This window comes from Solanum lycopersicum, chromosome 1 (assembly GCF_036512215.1).
Source record: "Solanum lycopersicum chromosome 1, SLM_r2.1".
In the NCBI taxonomy this organism is placed as follows: domain Eukaryota; kingdom Viridiplantae; phylum Streptophyta; class Magnoliopsida; order Solanales; family Solanaceae; genus Solanum; species Solanum lycopersicum.
In genome coordinates this window covers 87,928,370-87,947,425 of record NC_090800.1, presented here as the reverse complement: position 1 = coordinate 87,947,425, position 19,056 = coordinate 87,928,370, and the positions used below count along the sequence as shown (strand labels likewise).

Here is a 19,056-nt window from a genome sequence, read left to right as displayed (position 1 = left end):
AAACTTTTCATGAAAAGGAAGACTAATTTTGAAAATTAATAAGTTAAAAGAGAATCTAGGTTTGTGGTGGCGCGGCACATAGGCGGTCCTAGGGATCTCATTTGTATAAATATTAGATATCATGTGTCCGCGCCAACGCAGACCCAACGTATGTTAGTTTTTTTCCTTCCAATTTATTCGACACAAATGAAATTTGAAAAGGTAAACTAAATTTTAATGTGTTTTCTAAATTTTTATGGAGTATCGTTTATGTTATTTTCGAATAATATATGTTATTCCATGTTTTATTTTATGTAATACAAGTGAGTTTCGGAAAGTAAATGAAATTTCTATTCTCACATTTTTTAGTTGTCATATTACTGTGGTTGATAATACATTTTTGTTCTTACGTTATTTTCAAACAATATATGCATTTTTATGTTTCGATAAAATAAGGGAGACAACCAAATTTCATTATGTTTTTTAACTATGTTTTTCTAAAAATATCTTAAATTGTTACATTGCATTTTTAAAGCTTCTTTTTATTTATGTAATTTTCAAATAAGTAACAAATTAGAAATTAAAACGAAGAATGAAAGTTTTCAAATCATTATATTTCTATATTAAAATGTTTAAAACTCCACATATATGCACAAATTAATAGAAGGAAGCCAAACGATTTTTTTTAAAAAAATAATATTATATGAAAGCTCATTTCAATAATAACACATATATATTTTATTTTTAATATATGACTCCCTCATTTTTGATTTATTTGAACTTATTTTTTTTATTTCATTTCAAAAAGAAAATAACTTCTGAATTTTAATTTTTTTATATAGCATGATCGCAAAATTAAAGTATTTCAATACACAAATTTAATATACATATAAATTTTAATTTTAATTTTGATTGATTTCACCTAATATTATACTTGATATATAATTATTAAGAGCTAAGCGTAATTATTATTTATTAACTTCTATACAATAAATAGATATCACAATAACTCATAAAAAAATAACAAAAATGAGGTAATACTGATAATAATATCTAAAAATGTTTCTAGAACTATTTAATTTTCTTGTTATCATTTTTGGTAGATTTTTGCTTGCATGAGTTACATTTTTAACTTTAATATAAAATTATTTATTCTTGATAGATTTTTGTTAGAATAAAATTACATTTTTATTCTTGGTCATCTTTAATACAAATATATCATCCTATTCATTTTTATTTGTAAAGTTACTTTTAACATTTTTTTCTTTAATTTTAATCTAATATATATTATTAATTTTATCACACTAATTTATTTTCAAGTATATTAATTAGAGCCAAAATAAAAAAGATTAAAATAATTAATTCATAATATTTTTATATAAAAAGTAAGCTTTTTAATAAGCATAATGAATAGAAAAAATATTAACAATTAAATTAACTTAATGGTAAAATAGAGTAGTAATGAAATAGATACCACAATAACCCACAAAAGAAATAAAAAGGAAATGAAGTAACAACAAAATAAGTTAATGGTAATAACAATAACTTTAGATGTTTTTATAACTATTTAATCTTTTTATTATCATTCTTGGAAGATTTTTGTTAGCGTGTTGCCATTGATAATTATTCACTTCATATATAGAAAGATAATTTTAGAATTATTTATTATCTTTCTTCATAAATTTTTATTAGCGTAAAATTATATTTTTGCCCTTGATCATCCTCCACTTCACTCTTCTATATAAAATAAAAATAAAAATATGATATTACAACTATCCAAACAAAATTAAAACAAAAATCAATATATTTAATTGATTTAGTTCAATTTTGATATGGATCAAATTTTATTCAAACCGTAAGTACCCACAGTAAAAAATGTTCGCATACCTAAGCTTTACTTTGTGAAGACAGAACTACCGACTCAAAAAGACCTTTAACTCAAGTACATAACGCATATCAAAATATTTTGAAAAGGAAAGTACATAAGTAAATAAGACATATCAACTAAGTATAGGGAAACATTATTGTGTGGATTATTATTTATTTTTAAAAAGGAATAATGATAATAGTAAAATTATGTAATAATCAAAACATCGAAAATAACATATAGAAATACAAATGAAAGGACAAAAATTATTAAAATAATATTAATGTTATTGATATGAAAAGGAAAATATATACGACATACAAGTATTATGTTGTAAATTGAGGTGAGAATATATTCTTATTCAGTAATTAGGATTTTTTTTAAAAAAAATAATTATTTGGTCCTCGAAAATATTGGAAAGTTTTAAAAATATGGTGTGAACGTGTATATTGTGGACATGGCAAAATATTTTTGGAAATGGGTACTAGCAAGTAATAAGTACTATTTTCTTTAATAAATGAAAATGAAATAAAATATAAAAGATAGCACGATAAAGCAGTTCGAAAAAAGAACAATCTCTACAACAAAATAACATTGTAACTGAAGTATAAAAAACCAATAAATTTTAGTAGAAATTAAAGAACAATAAACTACAATAATACTTCTACAAATTACTAACACGTAACGATAGGTGATAACACGTGACTATTTATACTAGCTCTTAATTTATGTCTTCCATAGTCTCCTATATAAGATTATATTATCGCTAAATTTAAATCGTGATATGTCTTGTCTAATCATTTCTCTCCAATATTTTCTCGACCTACATTTATAGTCAATCTATCACATCTCTACATTAGACATTCACTTAACTTTTATTCACATGTCCAACCATTTTAGACTCGCTTTCTACTTCTTATTTTCCATTGATTCTCATTTTTTAACTGCAATATTTTTATTTCTAATTTTATCCCTCCTAATATAAGACTACTTTTAAATAAATGCATTAAAGGAAAAAAAAGAACTTTTATAATATTTTCTAACTTATTTAGTTAGACTTTCAAATCTATTTAAGCTGAGAAATATTTTTATCAAAACAAAATTATATATATGTACTTCCGATAGTTGGCTGTTTGATTAATTTCATCTAATAAAGGAAAAATGTTTGAATATCTCTTCGAACTTTTAAAAAAGGCTCGTTTATGTCATATGTTAAAAATTTAGCTCTTTTATGATATATTCGTCAAAGAAAAGACATGCCATTTTTTAACTCTGATTTTGCAAAACCATTTTTACACCCCAAACAAAGTTCAACACTTTTCAATTGGAGTTTTTAAATTTCTGCTACTTCTTCCTTATGAATACCAAGAACACACAAAGTACTCTCAGTCCTTTACGAAATCATTTCAAATTTCGGCATCATTAATTTTTTTTTAAAGAAAAATCAAAATTCTAAAATCATTTGAAGACTTCAAAAGATTCACATGAATAAAAAAAATAATTCCAGAATAATGGATATCATTCCCACATTTTAAAAAATTTCTTTGATTCGTGTTTTTGTAGCTGTATTTGATATTAGATCTTTGTTTCCTAGTATATTTTGAGTCCATGCTCAAATTTTAAACGATTTGAAATTGTGGAAAAAAATCCTACCAATAAAGAATATTGAAATTTTGAAAAAATTTCAATCATTTGACAACAATGACATTAACTAAAAATGACAACAATGACACATATACGTTTACTTAAAAATATAATTTTTTAATATAAAAAGCAAGATAAATTCAATTAGATTTACCATGAATCATTATATAGAGCAAGAGCAAATGCAAGTTCAAAATGAGTAAACCTGGTTTTTTTCATAACTAAAGCTGTTCAGAAAAAGTTTTTACTGGCTGTAATATAAATAACAAAGCTAAAACTGAATAATCTTTGTCGCAACTAAATTCAAAATACCAATGTAAGACCTGCAACTGATAGAAGCATCATCCCTCCTTCAAATACGATCTACTAAAGTTTCCTAGCAAAGGCTTAACAATAACAATTTAAACAAAGGAGAAGATGGGGAGTTGCACATAGCATCATTACAACCGCACATTGATGCATCTTACTACCATCCTTCTCATCTTTCATTATTTTTCTGATGGTATCACTCCAAGATTATTTTCTTTTGTAGGGTTGCCTCATCTGAGCATAGGTGCATCTGATTGTCATCCCTATCAAGAGATTCTACTTCCTCTGGAATCACTTTAGGAATATTCTGCAGCGCAAGTTCCAGCTCTCGAGCAATCCTCTGACATTAAAAAGCCAAGATGTCATCAGATATTTAAATGTATATTGACTCAAGATAAAAATGAACAGGTCCCTAATGTTTTCATGTTACTGAAAAGGAAGCTGTAATCATTTTACAACATTTGGTCCGTGTTGCATGATAATATTTTGTTTTCTCATATGCCAATAGAGTATAAACTCGTAGAGCTACAAACAATCAAGACTTAACAAGGAAGTTCCTAAGGAAATAAATTATCCAAATAAAATTGAAACCATACATGATTCGTGATGTCCTCATGAAGAATTTTAGCCCTTTGTTCAAGCTCCACCTGCAAATAGGAGAGTAAGTTTTATGGTAGTAAAGACATAATGAATCTATAACTGTGAAACTTGAGGAATTGAGCTTATATCCTTTCAGAAATGTACAAGACAAAAATAAAAGTATCAGCACTCTAATAGCTCAAACATTTAATAAACATTTTGTTGATTTGAGTCTCGCCACAACCCATTTACTGAAAACTCCCCATGACTCCGGGAATATATCCATGCCCATAAGTGAGGAGGATAAAAAACCAAATGCAAATTATATACCCTTTCAAGTAGCTCAAGATTATCAATGAAGTTGTACAAATTCAAAAGCACTTATTTGAAAAAAGGAAATTCAAAAGGTCTTTATGTATAGTAAAAGGGGAACTAGAAAAGCACTGTGTTAAGCTGGAGGCTTTCCTCATTATCTTTGCTAGGCATTAAGTGCACTTATTCACGTTACCCACTATTGAATCATGTTGTTTGGATGATCTGCGATAATGTTCTACAGAAACCTGTTCAATGTCCAGATATACTCTATCTTGGGGCCTTCCCAAAAATGCAATTCTAAAGTTGTCTTAACCTTTGGAGAATAAGAATATTCATGTAACATGCAGATGACGAGAAAACAGTTCTTTTGAGCTGGCGCTGTAGAGTTTGCTAAAAAAGAAAAAAGACGATTGGTTTCAGTGAGTCACACTTCTTATTTGAAATGGAACACGATGATTAAGGCCAGCTAGCAGGCACTGTTATTTGGTGAAACCAAAACTGAGACATTATCAAATAAAGGAATGTTTAATGCTACTGGAGGACCTATTCGCATTACATTGACTCATTTTTCCATCAACAACCTTCATGATAAGGGACCAGGATTAGAAGATGAAGATTGAGAATTCACTTGGCCACTCCAGTATTCTTTCTCCCTTGATCAGAGTTTTTTCCGGAACTGGTTAAGAATTGGGTCCCACTAACCCAGCCAAGATCTACCCAGGTTCTACTAGTTGCTTCCACCAGAAGGGTCACATGACAGGACATGAAGAATACATGAAAATGACCAAGTCACTCTTAGGGAAAGGATGATTCCTAGAACAAGGCAAGAGAGCATGTGGTAGGTTGCAAGCAGCATGTTGCCTGAAGAGCTGAGACTTGAGAAATACTTTATAACAAAAGAGAAACTGGGTTGTTCTAGAGGCAACCAGAACCTGCACTGAGCAGTCCCTACGGAGTGATCCCTTTTTGGGCAAGTCATTTATTTGGGAGTACTTTATACTGGAAACAAAAGTTAATCATACTAAAATTTTCAGTCATATAATAACATCGAGACTATGTTTCAACGTAATAGTTATGTCAAAATACAAGCCAAAAAAACTTACCACTGTAAGCTTTTTAAAAATCCCATCTTTGACTTTCTTTCTGAACTCATCACATTCTTCCTGAAAAACAGAGAAAAATGTCAAAACACATTGAAATGAAGGGTTAACCAAGAAAGCTTTTTCCATTGGGTAGTTCCGCACTGTTAAGAAGTTTCTCAAGTATAAATGAATACATGTAACAGCTTCAAATCAACTAAGGGTAAGATGCTATGTTGTATTCTGAAGAAACATAAAACTAGCTTCCATTAGGATCTAGACTACTAGAAACGTTCAATCATTTCATTTTTTATTAGTAATAACATTCAATCAGCTTTTTCCCTCAGTTCAACAAATACTCAAAGTGATAAGCCATTTCCATTAGTGTAAATGCACCAAGAGTAGCTCAAAAGACTGAACAAAAATAGGAGTGCTCCAATTACAATGGCAGTCCAGCAGCTCTAGAATGCTATCAAATATTTTATCATCTAGGATATTTTAAATTACTTCCAATTTGATCATCATACAAAACTACCTCAGCTTTCACAAGGTTGAGAATATTGGTAACCCAAATGAAGCCACTCTTCAGTCACTGAATTTGTTTTTTTCCGTAACTAAAAACATAAAGGGGGTGATGTATGCATACTCTCTACCTTCCCCATACCCTAGAAATGGGATTACACTGAGTATGTTGTTGTGCAGTAACTGGAAAACATATAAAGTTCCCATATTTGTGGTGTAAATTGCACCTACAAGAAGAGTTAAAAGATGTTTTCTTCTGTTAGTACAAAAAAGAGGATAGCTAATCCACATGCTGCACCTCCTATCATTGGCTGCAATCAGGATCTTTTCCAAGAGTGAAATCTATTATGACACCGCTAACACAAAAATCTGAAACAGCCAATGATCACAACTTCTCAAAACAAGAGAAAACCTTTGATCCTTTTTAAAAGATTAAAACAAATATATCCTAGAAAATAACCAACATCCAAAATTATCAACTCTTTTGCAGTCTGCTTTTAGCAGTATGGAATCTAACTCTAAGTTAGAAGAGTTACACCTGTTTGTACATGACAAGACTTGGATTGACAATATCTTATGTAATGAACATATAGGTAGAATGATCATAAAAGGGTTGAAGTAGGTTACATTAGAAAATTCATCATCAGAAAGCGTGTTCAAGCAAACATTTTTTGCAATATTTGAAACTTGAATTGAACTCTTGCAACAGCAGTTATCGCTTGATACAGGCTGGATCCCTGAAACACTCGCTTAAACAAGAAAGATGTCAGTTTGAAAGCAAACTTGGTGCTCAACATAAAGTTTTTAATAGAAGAAAATATTCTATATTAAGACTTTGAAGATGAAAATAAGATTATGATCATTGCCTCACTCTCTCCATCCAATTTACTTGACCTGCTTGCTTATTTCTCTTCCAAATTTACTGAGCTTCTTTAAGAGCTCGATTTATCTTATTTCATCACGTATAATCTTTTCACCCATCTATTCCACTCTATTCACATATCAAATTTCTACTTCCAGATTTATCCAAATCCTGTTAAAGTTAATTATAGTGACCTATTTCTAATTTTCTTTCTCAACCTTTGAAGCTATTCAAACTAGGTTTTCTGCTCTTCTTCTTTGGGTTGGACCGTTGGACAATGTAACTTGTTTTACTTTAGCAGCGATCCGGAATCAACTCATCTGATCCTCTATGTAAATTCTGTATCGATGCTTTACTATTTTCAAAATAATATTTACATATTTGAAAACTGCATATTAATTACCACTAATAACAATTATTTTGGTAAACTCTTACCAAATTATTTAACACATTGTAGACAAAGAAGAAACACTTTGACTTACCAAATAGGAATAGCACCATAGAACATGAGCAGACAAAGTATAATAACTGGGAAAAGAAGGTTTTAATGTTCCAAACGAAATATAGAGGGTTTTAAGAATGAACTCTTCTCTCAATATTAACAAAACAACAATGGAAAACCTAAAGGAAATTCATAAGATGAAAAGATGAGTTTTGAGTTTCAACTTTTATTTCATGGGCTTGAACAGATTATAAACGCCATGATAACAACAAAAAGAGTAAACAAAGTTGGTTGAGGAAACATAAATCATTTATGTTAAAAAAACGGATGTTCTGAATGGAAGACATGAGCATACTGCAGCATTCAGACATATTCACAGCAGTCATATTTTGGATAATTTCAAGTATCCAAAATTTTTGTATGGAATACATGAGCATAATGCAGCATTGACACACAGTCACAGCAGTTCACTGAGGGATGTTAACAACTATTAAAAAAACAAATCAAAGAATAAAGTCATTTGTTAAAACAACCTGTAATTTGCACAAGCTGATGAGAGTTACGCAGCTCAAAATCACTTGAATCTAACTTGACCCGAACAAAACTTCCTATAATCTTGGTTTCAAACGACTCAGGCTTCTTGATCATCTCCAGAACCAAACTCCTCTTCAGGTAAACAAGTTTGATATTTTCAGGAATCAAGGCTGCAAATTGACTTTGTGCTGCAGTTGAATACCAAATTGAGGATCTTTTGTTTTGTTCAACCTTTTTCTCAGTCTTAGAAGCCACAAACATTTCTGTGTCATTGTCTTCAAGATCATGAGCAAGCTCATTCTTTTGTAATCGCTCCTCATTTTCAACAAAATGGCTTATAAGGAGGCTAAGTACTATGCCTTTGTTTACCACTTTCCTCCCCAAAAGAGCTTCTAACTGAATATCACAAAGGATTTTTCTCTTTTCAATAGGATGGATAAGGTCATTTTCATTTACATATTTAATTACCATCGATGTCACATCATATGGGGATAATTTTTCTCTGGTATCGTGACCTATAAACTGAAGAAAGTCAATTAGAGATTTTGATCCCCATCCAACAAATTCTTTTTTCTGTGAAGTGTCTCTTCTTTGCATCTTTGTTTTCTGCTGTGTATATGTTTTCTTTTCATCCCCTTTCTTCGGAGGTCCTTCACCACTGAAATCTCCATTGTCTGAAGAAAGCTTCCCATCATCATTTTCAGCCAGAGGTTCACTATCTATTTTCTCAGGAGTAACTCCAGTAATATTCTTCTTTATAGGGGTTACTATCTGATTGTCATTCCGATCAAGAGATACAGGCTCTATTTCCTCTGGAGTCACTCGAGGAATATTTTCCAGCACAGATGACAGGTATGAATCTTGCTGTAGGAGATATCTTCTATTCAGATGCTCGGTAAGCGTAAAAACCAAGTGATTAAGGAAATACTTTCCTTTCTTTGCAGAATGGACCAGGATGAAGAACATCGAGATAACAGTACACACAGACATAATTAGGAAATGAAGGATGAGATGATAAAGGAGGAACATAGAGGTTAGGATGAAATTGGTGATCATAGAAAGTAATGCTGGTGACCATACACAGAAGCTTACTACCAAATCTGTGCTAATTTTCCATCCTTGGGACTGGTTTGGCGTTCTGTCAAATACGATAAATTTAGTCACCCAAAAAAAGAAGGAAAAAAGGATATTCTTGTCTCCATCCTTTCTCATTTGCTCGATCAATTTTTCCTTGCAACACTTTCAGCTCTCGAGCAATCCTCTTGACATTAAAAGTGAAGGTGTCACCAGATATTAGATGTTACGCAAATATATGGAATCAAGATAAAATAAACAGGTCCCTAATAACTCCATGTTACTGAAATGGAAGCTGAAATCTTTTTAAAGCATTTAATCCATGTTGCACGATATCATGCCAATGGAGTATAAATTCGTAGAGCTACAAGCTATCCAAAACAACAAAGAGTTCCTAAGAAAATAAATTATCCAACTTTAAAAGTAACTTGGAAAGACTGAAACCATACGTGCTTTGTGATGTCCTCGTGAAGGATTTTAGCCCTCTGTTGAAGCTCCACCTGCAAATAGGAGATTAAGTTTTATGGTAGTACTAAATGAAATTGGAGTTCAACTGAATCTATAACTGGAAAACTTGAGGAACTGAGTTTGTATCTTTCAGAAATGTAGAAGGTTAAATTAGAAGTATCAACTTTCTAATAGATCAAACATTCAATAGAGATGACAAACACAATTCTAAATGGTGTCAGAGCAAGATTTTTTTATTCGATATGGGTCTCCCCCATGGCTCAGGGAATATATCCATGCCAACAAGTGAGCATAATGATTAAACCAAATGCAAATTAAATAGAAGTATTCCCTTTCCAGTAGCTCATTATTTTAAATGAAGTGATACAAACTCAAAAGCAATTTTTTTTTAAAAAAAAAGGAAATTCAAAAGGGAAGGCTATAACTTTGTCAAATGGAAAGATCTGATAGTGGAAGAAGATATGGGGGTCTGGGAATTAAAAACCTGAAAGAGTAAAAACCACAGTAAGGCTCTCAGAATGAAATGGCTGTGGAAGTATGTAATTAACAAGCAAATGCTGTGGGGGAAAGTCATAGATGCTAAGTATGAGGAGGAAGACAGGTGAATGACCAAGGAAGTAACTGCTTCATATGTTGTCGATCTATGGAGATCTGATCTCTATGGAGTGAACTCAAAATAGCACCAAGAACTGATCTACTGGACTAGGCAAGAAGTGCACTGATCCACGTAATCCACTATTGAATCATGTTGTTTGGCTGATCTGCATTAGTGTTTTAGATGCACCTATTCAATGTCCAGTTGTATTCTATCTTGTGACCTTCCCAATAATGCAATTTATGTCTTATCCTTTTAGAGAAAAAGAATATTCATGTAACATGCAGATGATGGGAACAAACTTTTGTTGATGTGGTGCTGTAGACTTTGCTTAAAAAGAAAGAAGAGAACGGGTTTCAGTAAGACATGCTTTTTTATTTGAAATGCAACATGATGACAAAGGACAGCTAGCAGGCACTCTTACTTGGTGAAACCAAAACTGAGGACACTATAAGTTCACAGAATGATTAGTGCCAGAGACCGGAACTGGAGAACATATTCACATTACAGCCATCATTTTTCCACCAACAATCTACATCGATAAGGGAAAAGGGTTAGGAGGAGAAGAAGAAGATTGAAAATTCACGTGATCACTCCAGTAGTTCTCTCTTGATCTGCGTCTTTTTTCAGAACTGGTTAAGAATTGGGTGCATCTATCCCAGCCAAGATCCACCCAGGCTCTACTAGTTCCTTCCCACCAGAGGGGTCACACCATAGAACATGAAGGATACAAGATTATAGCAGTCGTATATTCATGTATGTAATCCGCAAGAGAGCATGTAGTATATTGCAAACAGCATGCCGCCTGAAGAGCTGAGACTGGAGAAACTAGTTCCCACTCAAAATCCATATTACAAGCTCTAACACTACATAACAAAGAGAAATTGGGTTTTCTAGAGGCAACCAGAACTTGTACCGAGCAGTGCCGACAGAGAGATCACTTTTTGCAGAAGTCATTTAATTGCGGGTATTTTATGCAGAAAACAACAGTTAATCATACAAAGCTTTCAGTCATATAATAATATCTAGACTATGTTTCAGCGTAATAGTTATTTCAAAATGCAATCCAAGAAAACTTACAATTGTAAGCTTCTTTTGAAGCCCAGCTTTCACATTTTTTCTGAGCACATCACAATGTTCCTGAAAAACACAGGAAAATGTCGAAATTCATTGAATTGAAGGGTTAACCACAAATCATGTCAAATTCTATATAGCTGATTAGCTGAAAAATCATGTCAAATTATAAGTAGAGTTTGCATAGACAGATGCCCTCAAAAGATGAAGTAGGTTACCTCTAAAATATCTTTATCTGAAAGCATGGTCAAGCTAACATCTGTTGCCACATTTGAAACTTGAATTGAACTCTCGCTGTTGCACGTATCACTTGATCCAAGCTTGGTCCCTGAGAACACTCCTTAAACAAGAACGATGTCAGTTTGAAAGCAAAATTGGTGGTCAAGATTAATATTTCAATGGAAGATAAATATTCTATATTAAGACTTGGAAGATAAGAATAATATTATGATCATGGCCTCAATATCTCCATCCAATTTTTCGACCTGCATTTCTTTTTCCCTTCAAAATTTACTGAGCTTCTTTAATTGATTGATTTACTTATTTCACCACGTCATATCTTTTCATCGAACTAATCCACTCTATTCACATATCAAATTTCCCTAAATACTACTCTCTGTGTCCCAATTTATGTGAATTTTTTTGTTTTTCGAGAGTCAAACAGTTTAAGTTTGACAGGAATTTACACATGGAATCATCAAATTAAATGAAATTTATATATTTGAAAAAAAACATAAAAAAGTACTTTAAGTCACAATAGTTGATAATTCAAAATGTTTAAAAGATTTATGAAAAAATTATGGTCAAACATAGCCTTATTTGAATCTCGAAATCCGAAAAGTGCCACATAAAAATGGGACGAGGGAGTATTAAGTTTAATAATAGTAATTTATTATAAATTTTCTCTCTCAACCTATGGTGCTAGTCAAACTAGGTCTTCTACTCTTTTTCTTTGGGTTGGAGAGAGTAACTTGTTTTAGCTTAGCAACGATCATCCTCCGTTCCGGAAAGAGTGGTATGATCCGGAATCCACTCATCTGATTCTCTACGCATATTCTGACATCGATGTTTAACCATTTTAAAAATAATATTTACATATTTTTAAAATACATATTGCTAATTACTGCTAATCACAATTATTTGGTAAAATCGAACAAACGTATTTAAACATATCGTAGTCAAATAAAGAAACAATTAGACTCGCCAAATAATAATAGTATCATACGACATGGGCAAACAAAGTACAACAAATTGTAAAGAAGATCTATATGTTCCAAAACATAATATAGAGGGTGTAAAGCATGAACTCTTCTCTCAATATTAACAACACAATAATGACTAGCCCAAAGCAAATTATGAGAAGATGAGTTTCAAGATTCAACTTCAGCTTCATGTGCTTGAACAGATTATTAATGTCGTGATAACCACAAAAGTGTAAACAAAGTTGGTTGAGAAAACATAATCATTTGTTTTAGGAAAAAAAATAGGTGTTCTGGCTAGTTGATGTCCAATTATCTAAAAACTCAGGTATTGAAAACACGAGCATAATGCAGCATCATATTCACATTAGTCCACCGATAGATGCTAGCAACCATTTCAAGACAAATCAAAGAATAAAATCATTTGTTAAAACAACCTGTAATTTGCACAAGCTGATGAGAGTTACGCCGTGGATCTAACTTGACCAGAACAAAACTTCCTATAATCTTGGTTTTAATTGACTCAGGCTGCTTGATCAACTCCATTACCAAGCTCTGCCTCAGGTAAACGAGTTTGATATTTTCAGGAATCAAGGCTGCAAATTGACTTTTTGGTGCAGTTGAATACCAAATTGAGGATAATTTGTTTTGTTCAAGGCTGCCGATGACTTTGCTTTGCGTCTTTGTTTTCTGCTGTGTACATCTTTTCATTTTAAGCTTTTTCTTCTGAGGTTCTCCATCATTGAAATTTTCATTGCCTGAAGAAAACTGCTCATCCTCTTTCTCACAACGTTTATTTGAATAAGAACTATTTTGGCTTATCTTCTCCTTGTCTAGTTGAGCCTTACCAGCAAGAAGTTTATTTTTGTCAATTCCTTCTTTTTCCTTTACTAACTCGTAATACTCCCTGAAAAGGCACTCGTATGTTTCCCGATCTCTGAAGTCTGCAATTTCCTGGAAAGTAACAGTCATTCATATGAAAAATGGAACATATTACTCATTAACTAGAGGAAAAATAAAGCAAATAGGAAAGGAGATATATCAAGCAATAAAAGAAAGACTAATCTAACTGAATATTGCCAATGCGATACTAGTGATAAAATGCAAGACGTAATCTCACATGCTCAAACAGAGGAAAGTAAGCTGTTAATAGAGTTTCTGACACAAGAAGATCATTGTGATAATATCCTCCCCACGTTTTACTAGAATAAACTCAATATTCAGACGCCTAGAGGTAGAATTAATTCAGGAAACAATAAAATGACGATAAAATCAATACCTATTGAATACAACTAAGATTTTCTTAGTTAAACCTGTGTGAAGCCACTTCCTGAGAGAAAGTTAACTTTTTGAACTTCTAAAATACAGTTCACGTTGAAAACTGAACAGGAAACTTAATCTTTTTTCATACATAATAATCATTCACTTTTTCTGATCACAAATGAATATAGTGTTTTAAAGAGAAACCAATAGCGCATCTCATACTTTCCTGTTGTCAAACTTGTCACCTCTCAATGCTCTTTATAGACTTGGCTTCATTTATCTCCGTCTATAACGTAATTGTATGTCAATGCTATAAAGTGTCATGCTGTAAAGTGGGTGTTTGGATTGACTTATTTTTAGTGACTTTTGGCTTTTTAAGTATTTTTTAGTTTTGAAAGTGTTTGGGTAACACAAAAAGTGCATAAAAGCTGAAAAAAGTACAAAAAGAAGCCAAAAGTCAAAAGTTGGGGGTTCCCAAACTGGTGACTTTTAACTTATAAGTCACTTAAAGAAGTCAGTCCAAACACCCCCTCACTTTCAAGCTGTTTTTCTGGGCTAGTTCAGTCAATATTTTTCCATGACAAGTTCTCTTTGGATTTATAGATAAACATTTCCAAAATGTAAACTAATTAATCAGTACTGAACCAAAAAAATACAGTTTTCGAGTAACATAATAATCATGCATACCCCATCAGAATCAATATTCCTGTCTTCTTCCAAAAGCAATGCGAGCTTTAGGCAATTATTACACAATCCATTCCTCCCTTTAAGATGGACAAAGTCAACCTCACCAATGCAGCTCCAGCATGAAGCTCTATCACAACAATAACACTGATAATATGATTTTCCTTTGCAAACTAAGCATGCATGTCGTCCTGGAACACGGTAAAACTGATGTTACATTTTGCACAACTATATTTATCTATATTTATTCTATGTAATGAAAAAGCAATACATGACCAGTTAAATTAACACGAGAATATATAAGTCAACAATATATAAGTACTCAAACTTAAAATGTTCGAATGAAATCCACGTTACAGTTCCTTGGGGTGTGGCCTTCCCTGGAGCCTGTGTGAACATAGGAAGCTTGATACACCAGGCTATCCATTTATCTAATGTCTTTGAGTGATAAATGCTTATCTATTTCAGCAACAGTTACCACAGACTTCTAATCTCTAACATTGTGGTTCATCGTTCCAAAAAGTGGTGTAGTAGCAATTTGGAGCCAACATAAGCAATAATATTTATTCTAATATTTTTTTGTAATTGAAAGGAAATTTTGTTCCTACATCAAACTCCAACACTAAAAAAATACATGATTACAGTAATCATTTCTCAGAATATAATTATTTTAAGCATTTTATATTCTCTTGGCTTATATGTATTATCATATTCTTATCAAGGTTTTTAAGCATGCACATGTATGATAAAGAAGTCTATCCGTAGAGAATTAAGGCTGAGGTTCAGTATGGAACTCAAACTTGTATCTACATATTAAGTTATATTTGTTAAGAGTAAGTCTATTATGAGCTTAACAATTTTCTTATCATAATTTATTTACACATGAGAATATCATCCTTCAAGTAGTTTAAATTTAAGGGAATTAAATAACCATTAATCATACTTGCTCATCATGAAATAGGGCTAGCCGCCAGGATCCAATAACACATACTTCTAATTTATTTTTATGCCTTTATATTTACCTTTTGCCTTGGGAAACAAATATTAATCTAAACTACACAAAGAAATAAAGAAAAATACTGGCTCTAGAAAAGAACAGTTATAATTCCTTGACCATAGAATTGCCTAAATATGGAGATATGTGAGACCCTCAGAAATTGCCTAGAAAATTACTCATTTCATTTGTGCCAAGACATTATATCTTGAGTTAGAATATGCAAATTATTTTACTGAGCTTCCATGCATGCATCCTTAAGTATACGCTCTAGAGGGGGGAGGGGGGGGGGGTCTGAAGTCTTTCTCGATCTTATTTTCCTCATCACTCAAAATGAACAAAAGCTTTTCATATGCCATCAGCACAACTAAATATATTCAAGTGCTTTGTGCAAACATTCTTCATAGAATGAAATAGATTCACAATCAATTCTGAAACAAACTTTCCCTCTTCCACATAGGATGTATTTTCGTAATTTGACTTTTGGCGTTGTAACTAAGAGAAGAATCTATAACATCAGTTGGTTAGTATTTGTTTTTGAGAATCTGGTCCCACAAAACATTTAATGCTGCATTAAAACATAATACTATCTGCTGAATGAAAATAAACTCCAGTTTAAGACTGAACAAAAATGGAAGCAAAACTTTCTTTTTTGGAACCTAAAATAGTATATACTAGAATTGAGCAATATGCAAAATCATTTAAAGGGCTATCATATATTCATAGTAAAATGTCCATTTTTCTTTTATCAAGTTTAAAGAAATATATTCATTTACAAAGGGAAAGGGCTCCCACATACAAGAAGTAGACAAAATAATAGAGATCCATAGTAAGATGTTCACTAAAGTTCTATTTCTCTCTCCCCCTCCCCCTCTCTCTCCTACTATGTACTGCATATCAATCGCCTAAAATTCTGACAACTATACTCCAAAGATTTTCTTCAAAATATTTTAATACTTAGTATTAGAAACCCTATACTCATTTGTGGGATTACACTGAGTTGTTAAATCCAGCTCCTAGCCGCTAGGCCATCTCTTTGGAGATTTGTTGGAGATCATTAACTAAAGCAATTGCGAAGTACTATATATACACACGCTCTCATTAGTCTTTTATCACGACGTAATAAGTGACATCTCAAACGAGGATGTAAAAGTTGGACTCTTCTTGAATAATACTTTCTAAATAGAGGAGATGTAGTAAACATGAGACAACATTTTCCCGTTCTCTGTAAGGAACATAGAACAGAAGGATTTACTTCTTTGGGAAGCTATCAACACAGGGTCCCACCAGCATACATACCAGGAACTGCTGCAGTTGAGATAAATCCAGTGGTTCATAAATTTAATGAAGAAAAAAAAGATGATTTATAATGAGTAACATTTTAAAATCAAACATTTTAGTATTGGCCAATCAAGAACTCACACGTCCAAAAGTTCAAAGTAGCGGAAATGAGGATGATGTAATGGATGTATGGGCATACTAGGAAAGATGGGATCTGAAACGAGGATATTCTGGACAAAGTGCAAGTGGTCCCTGTGGTGGACAAGATGACGGAGGCGAGGTTGATATAGTTTGAACATGTGAAGAGAACATGATCAGATGTCCTAGTGAGAAGGTGTGAGAGGTTGAACAAGTTGGTTCTAAGGAGAAGCCAAGATAGACCGAAGAAGTATTAGGGAGAGGTGATTAGATAGGACTGCACAACTACGGCTTACCGAGGACATGACCTTAGATAGGAGAATATGGAGGTCGAGGAATTAGGGTAGAAAGTAGTAGATTGTCGAGTTGTCTAGCTTTCCCTATCAGTATTATTGTTGTTACTCTCCTAACCATCTTATTCTTCGATTTTTTTACCTATTGTTTTATTCTCTTTTGCTTAGGTTATCATATTATTTGTTATTGTTATTGTTCTTTTCTCCATTATTTTCAACATGACTTCTTCACTACTATTTTTTAAAAAAAATTGGTAATGAACTTCTTCACTTCTATTTCCTTTTAATATGCATTACTTAGGCCTGGGGTCCTTTAGAAACAACCTCTCTAACTTCACAAGGAAGTGGAAGGTTATGCATAGTTGTACACACTACCCTATCCAAACTCCACCCACTTTTCTATACAGAGTATGTTGTTAATTTAGTGCATAACTGGCAAGTTGATTAAGATTTTAAATGTGACATCCAACCATCAAAAAAATTCATTGAGGCAAGATAGGAGTGTAAAATTAACTAATAACCCCAAAGCAGCTACAGTGACATGAAGGAGGACTTCAACCACTACTCGATGCCTTACCGTTATATACTATGGGAGGAATCATTTGGCCTTATTGGAAGCTTATTTTTTAACGAGAAGTATATGAATGCAAAACAAAAATAAATTAAAAAATAAAAGCCTTCCAAGTTACTACTACTTTCCAAACACTCAAACCACTGGAAACCTTGTTTGTCAAAGTGGCGGTTTTCTAATTCCTTATATCTGACAGAGGATATCATGGAACTTCGACTAATGTATAGCTTAAAGTCCTCCCTTTAATAATATCTTTTTATCAAAGAAAACTATTTTGATTCATCCAAGTAAAAGGGTAAGCAACACCTAGTACAGTGTATGCGACTGCAAGGTTATTAAGCAAATTATTTAAGAAGAGCAGTCCATATCCATGTTCAGTCTAGTATACATGGAGAAATAGCAAATACAATTTTTTTTGCAGTGAATTATTTTGAAAAATCTCAATATAACAGAAACTCAAAATTCAGTTGCCTTTTTCACTTAATATACACTAAGCTTTGTCACGCTTAACTTTGGTTAGTCAAAATCGATAAACTAGCAAAAGGAAAAGAACTCCCAGAAAAAACATAAGGACAAAGTAAATTTAGAAATATTAAATTTGCTTGAGGAAAGATGAATTAAGAGGCTTGCCACATATCCAAGGTTCATCACTTGTCAAAACTGAGTCCTCTACCCCCACACATTCAGGGTGATAAGCTTTCAAACATCCCCTGCAAAGTTGAAAATATATTGTTTAGTACAAGTCCATGTAGAGAAAAAATCATTTAGTAAAAATAATTGGAACACCTAATGAATACCATTGCAGAGTACCTAGCCAAAAGAAAAAAAGCTAACCAAAACAAAGACTACCTAGCTAATTGCTAAGCCGTATGCTGCTTTTATCACTAATTTTCAGAAGCTTTTAACAAAAATTCTAAACATAAGAGCGGTGCTCATCTCAAAAGATGAATGACCAGAAAGTAGAGCGTGAGGTTTAGAAAATATAGATTTTTTTGTGCTTCATATAAGTCAAGTTGACATCAGAGGATCTACAACCTTTGTTCCTCCATAGAAGTAAAGTTGACAGTAGTGCGGATCTATAGACTTTGTGTTCCATAGAAGTAAAGTTGACACGTTCCTAATAAGGATATCCCAGCTGGAAACTGACCACTTTTTGTTATGATGACCGTGGTGTCTGGGCTAGTATTCTATCACATCAACTAGTTTCATAGGATACCTGCCACCTCCCACCAACAATAGATACCAGGTATCTCTATCCACCAAGGGTAGGACAAATGAAAAGAATCATAC

The 19,056-nt window shown here is 32.4% G+C and overlaps 1 protein-coding gene across 17 annotated transcripts in view; it reads right to left on the bottom strand.

Annotated features, from left to right (window-relative positions):
- Nucleotides 1–3,686: 3,686 nt before the first annotated feature.
- Nucleotides 3,687–19,056, bottom strand: part of LOC101262962 (zinc finger CCCH domain-containing protein 19-like) — a 32,906-nt gene continuing 17,536 nt past the window's right edge. For 13 of the 17 annotated variants that reach the window (XM_069289151.1, XM_069289144.1, XM_069289163.1 and 10 more), the window contains 12 exons: nt 18,397–18,476; nt 14,493–14,680; nt 12,980–13,496; nt 11,562–11,683; nt 11,350–11,409; nt 9,656–9,706; nt 9,323–9,393; nt 8,132–9,033; nt 6,922–7,043; nt 5,797–5,856; nt 4,396–4,446; nt 3,769–4,139 (listed from right to left, as the gene is read on the bottom strand). In XM_069289151.1, the coding sequence (XP_069145252.1) occupies nt 3,996–4,139; nt 4,396–4,446; nt 5,797–5,856; nt 6,922–7,043; nt 8,132–9,033; nt 9,323–9,393; nt 9,656–9,706; nt 11,350–11,409; nt 11,562–11,683; nt 12,980–13,496; nt 14,493–14,680; nt 18,397–18,476 (2,368 nt within the window). In that variant the 3' untranslated portion in view covers nt 3,769–3,995. Of the gene's footprint in view, nt 4,140–4,395; nt 4,447–5,796; nt 5,857–6,921; nt 7,044–8,131; nt 9,034–9,322; nt 9,394–9,655; nt 9,707–11,349; nt 11,410–11,561; nt 11,684–12,979; nt 13,497–14,492; nt 14,681–18,396; nt 18,477–19,056 lie in introns of all 17 variants that reach the window. The other 4 variants (XM_069289186.1, XM_069289188.1, XM_069289181.1 and 1 more) reach the window with 3 other exon arrangements.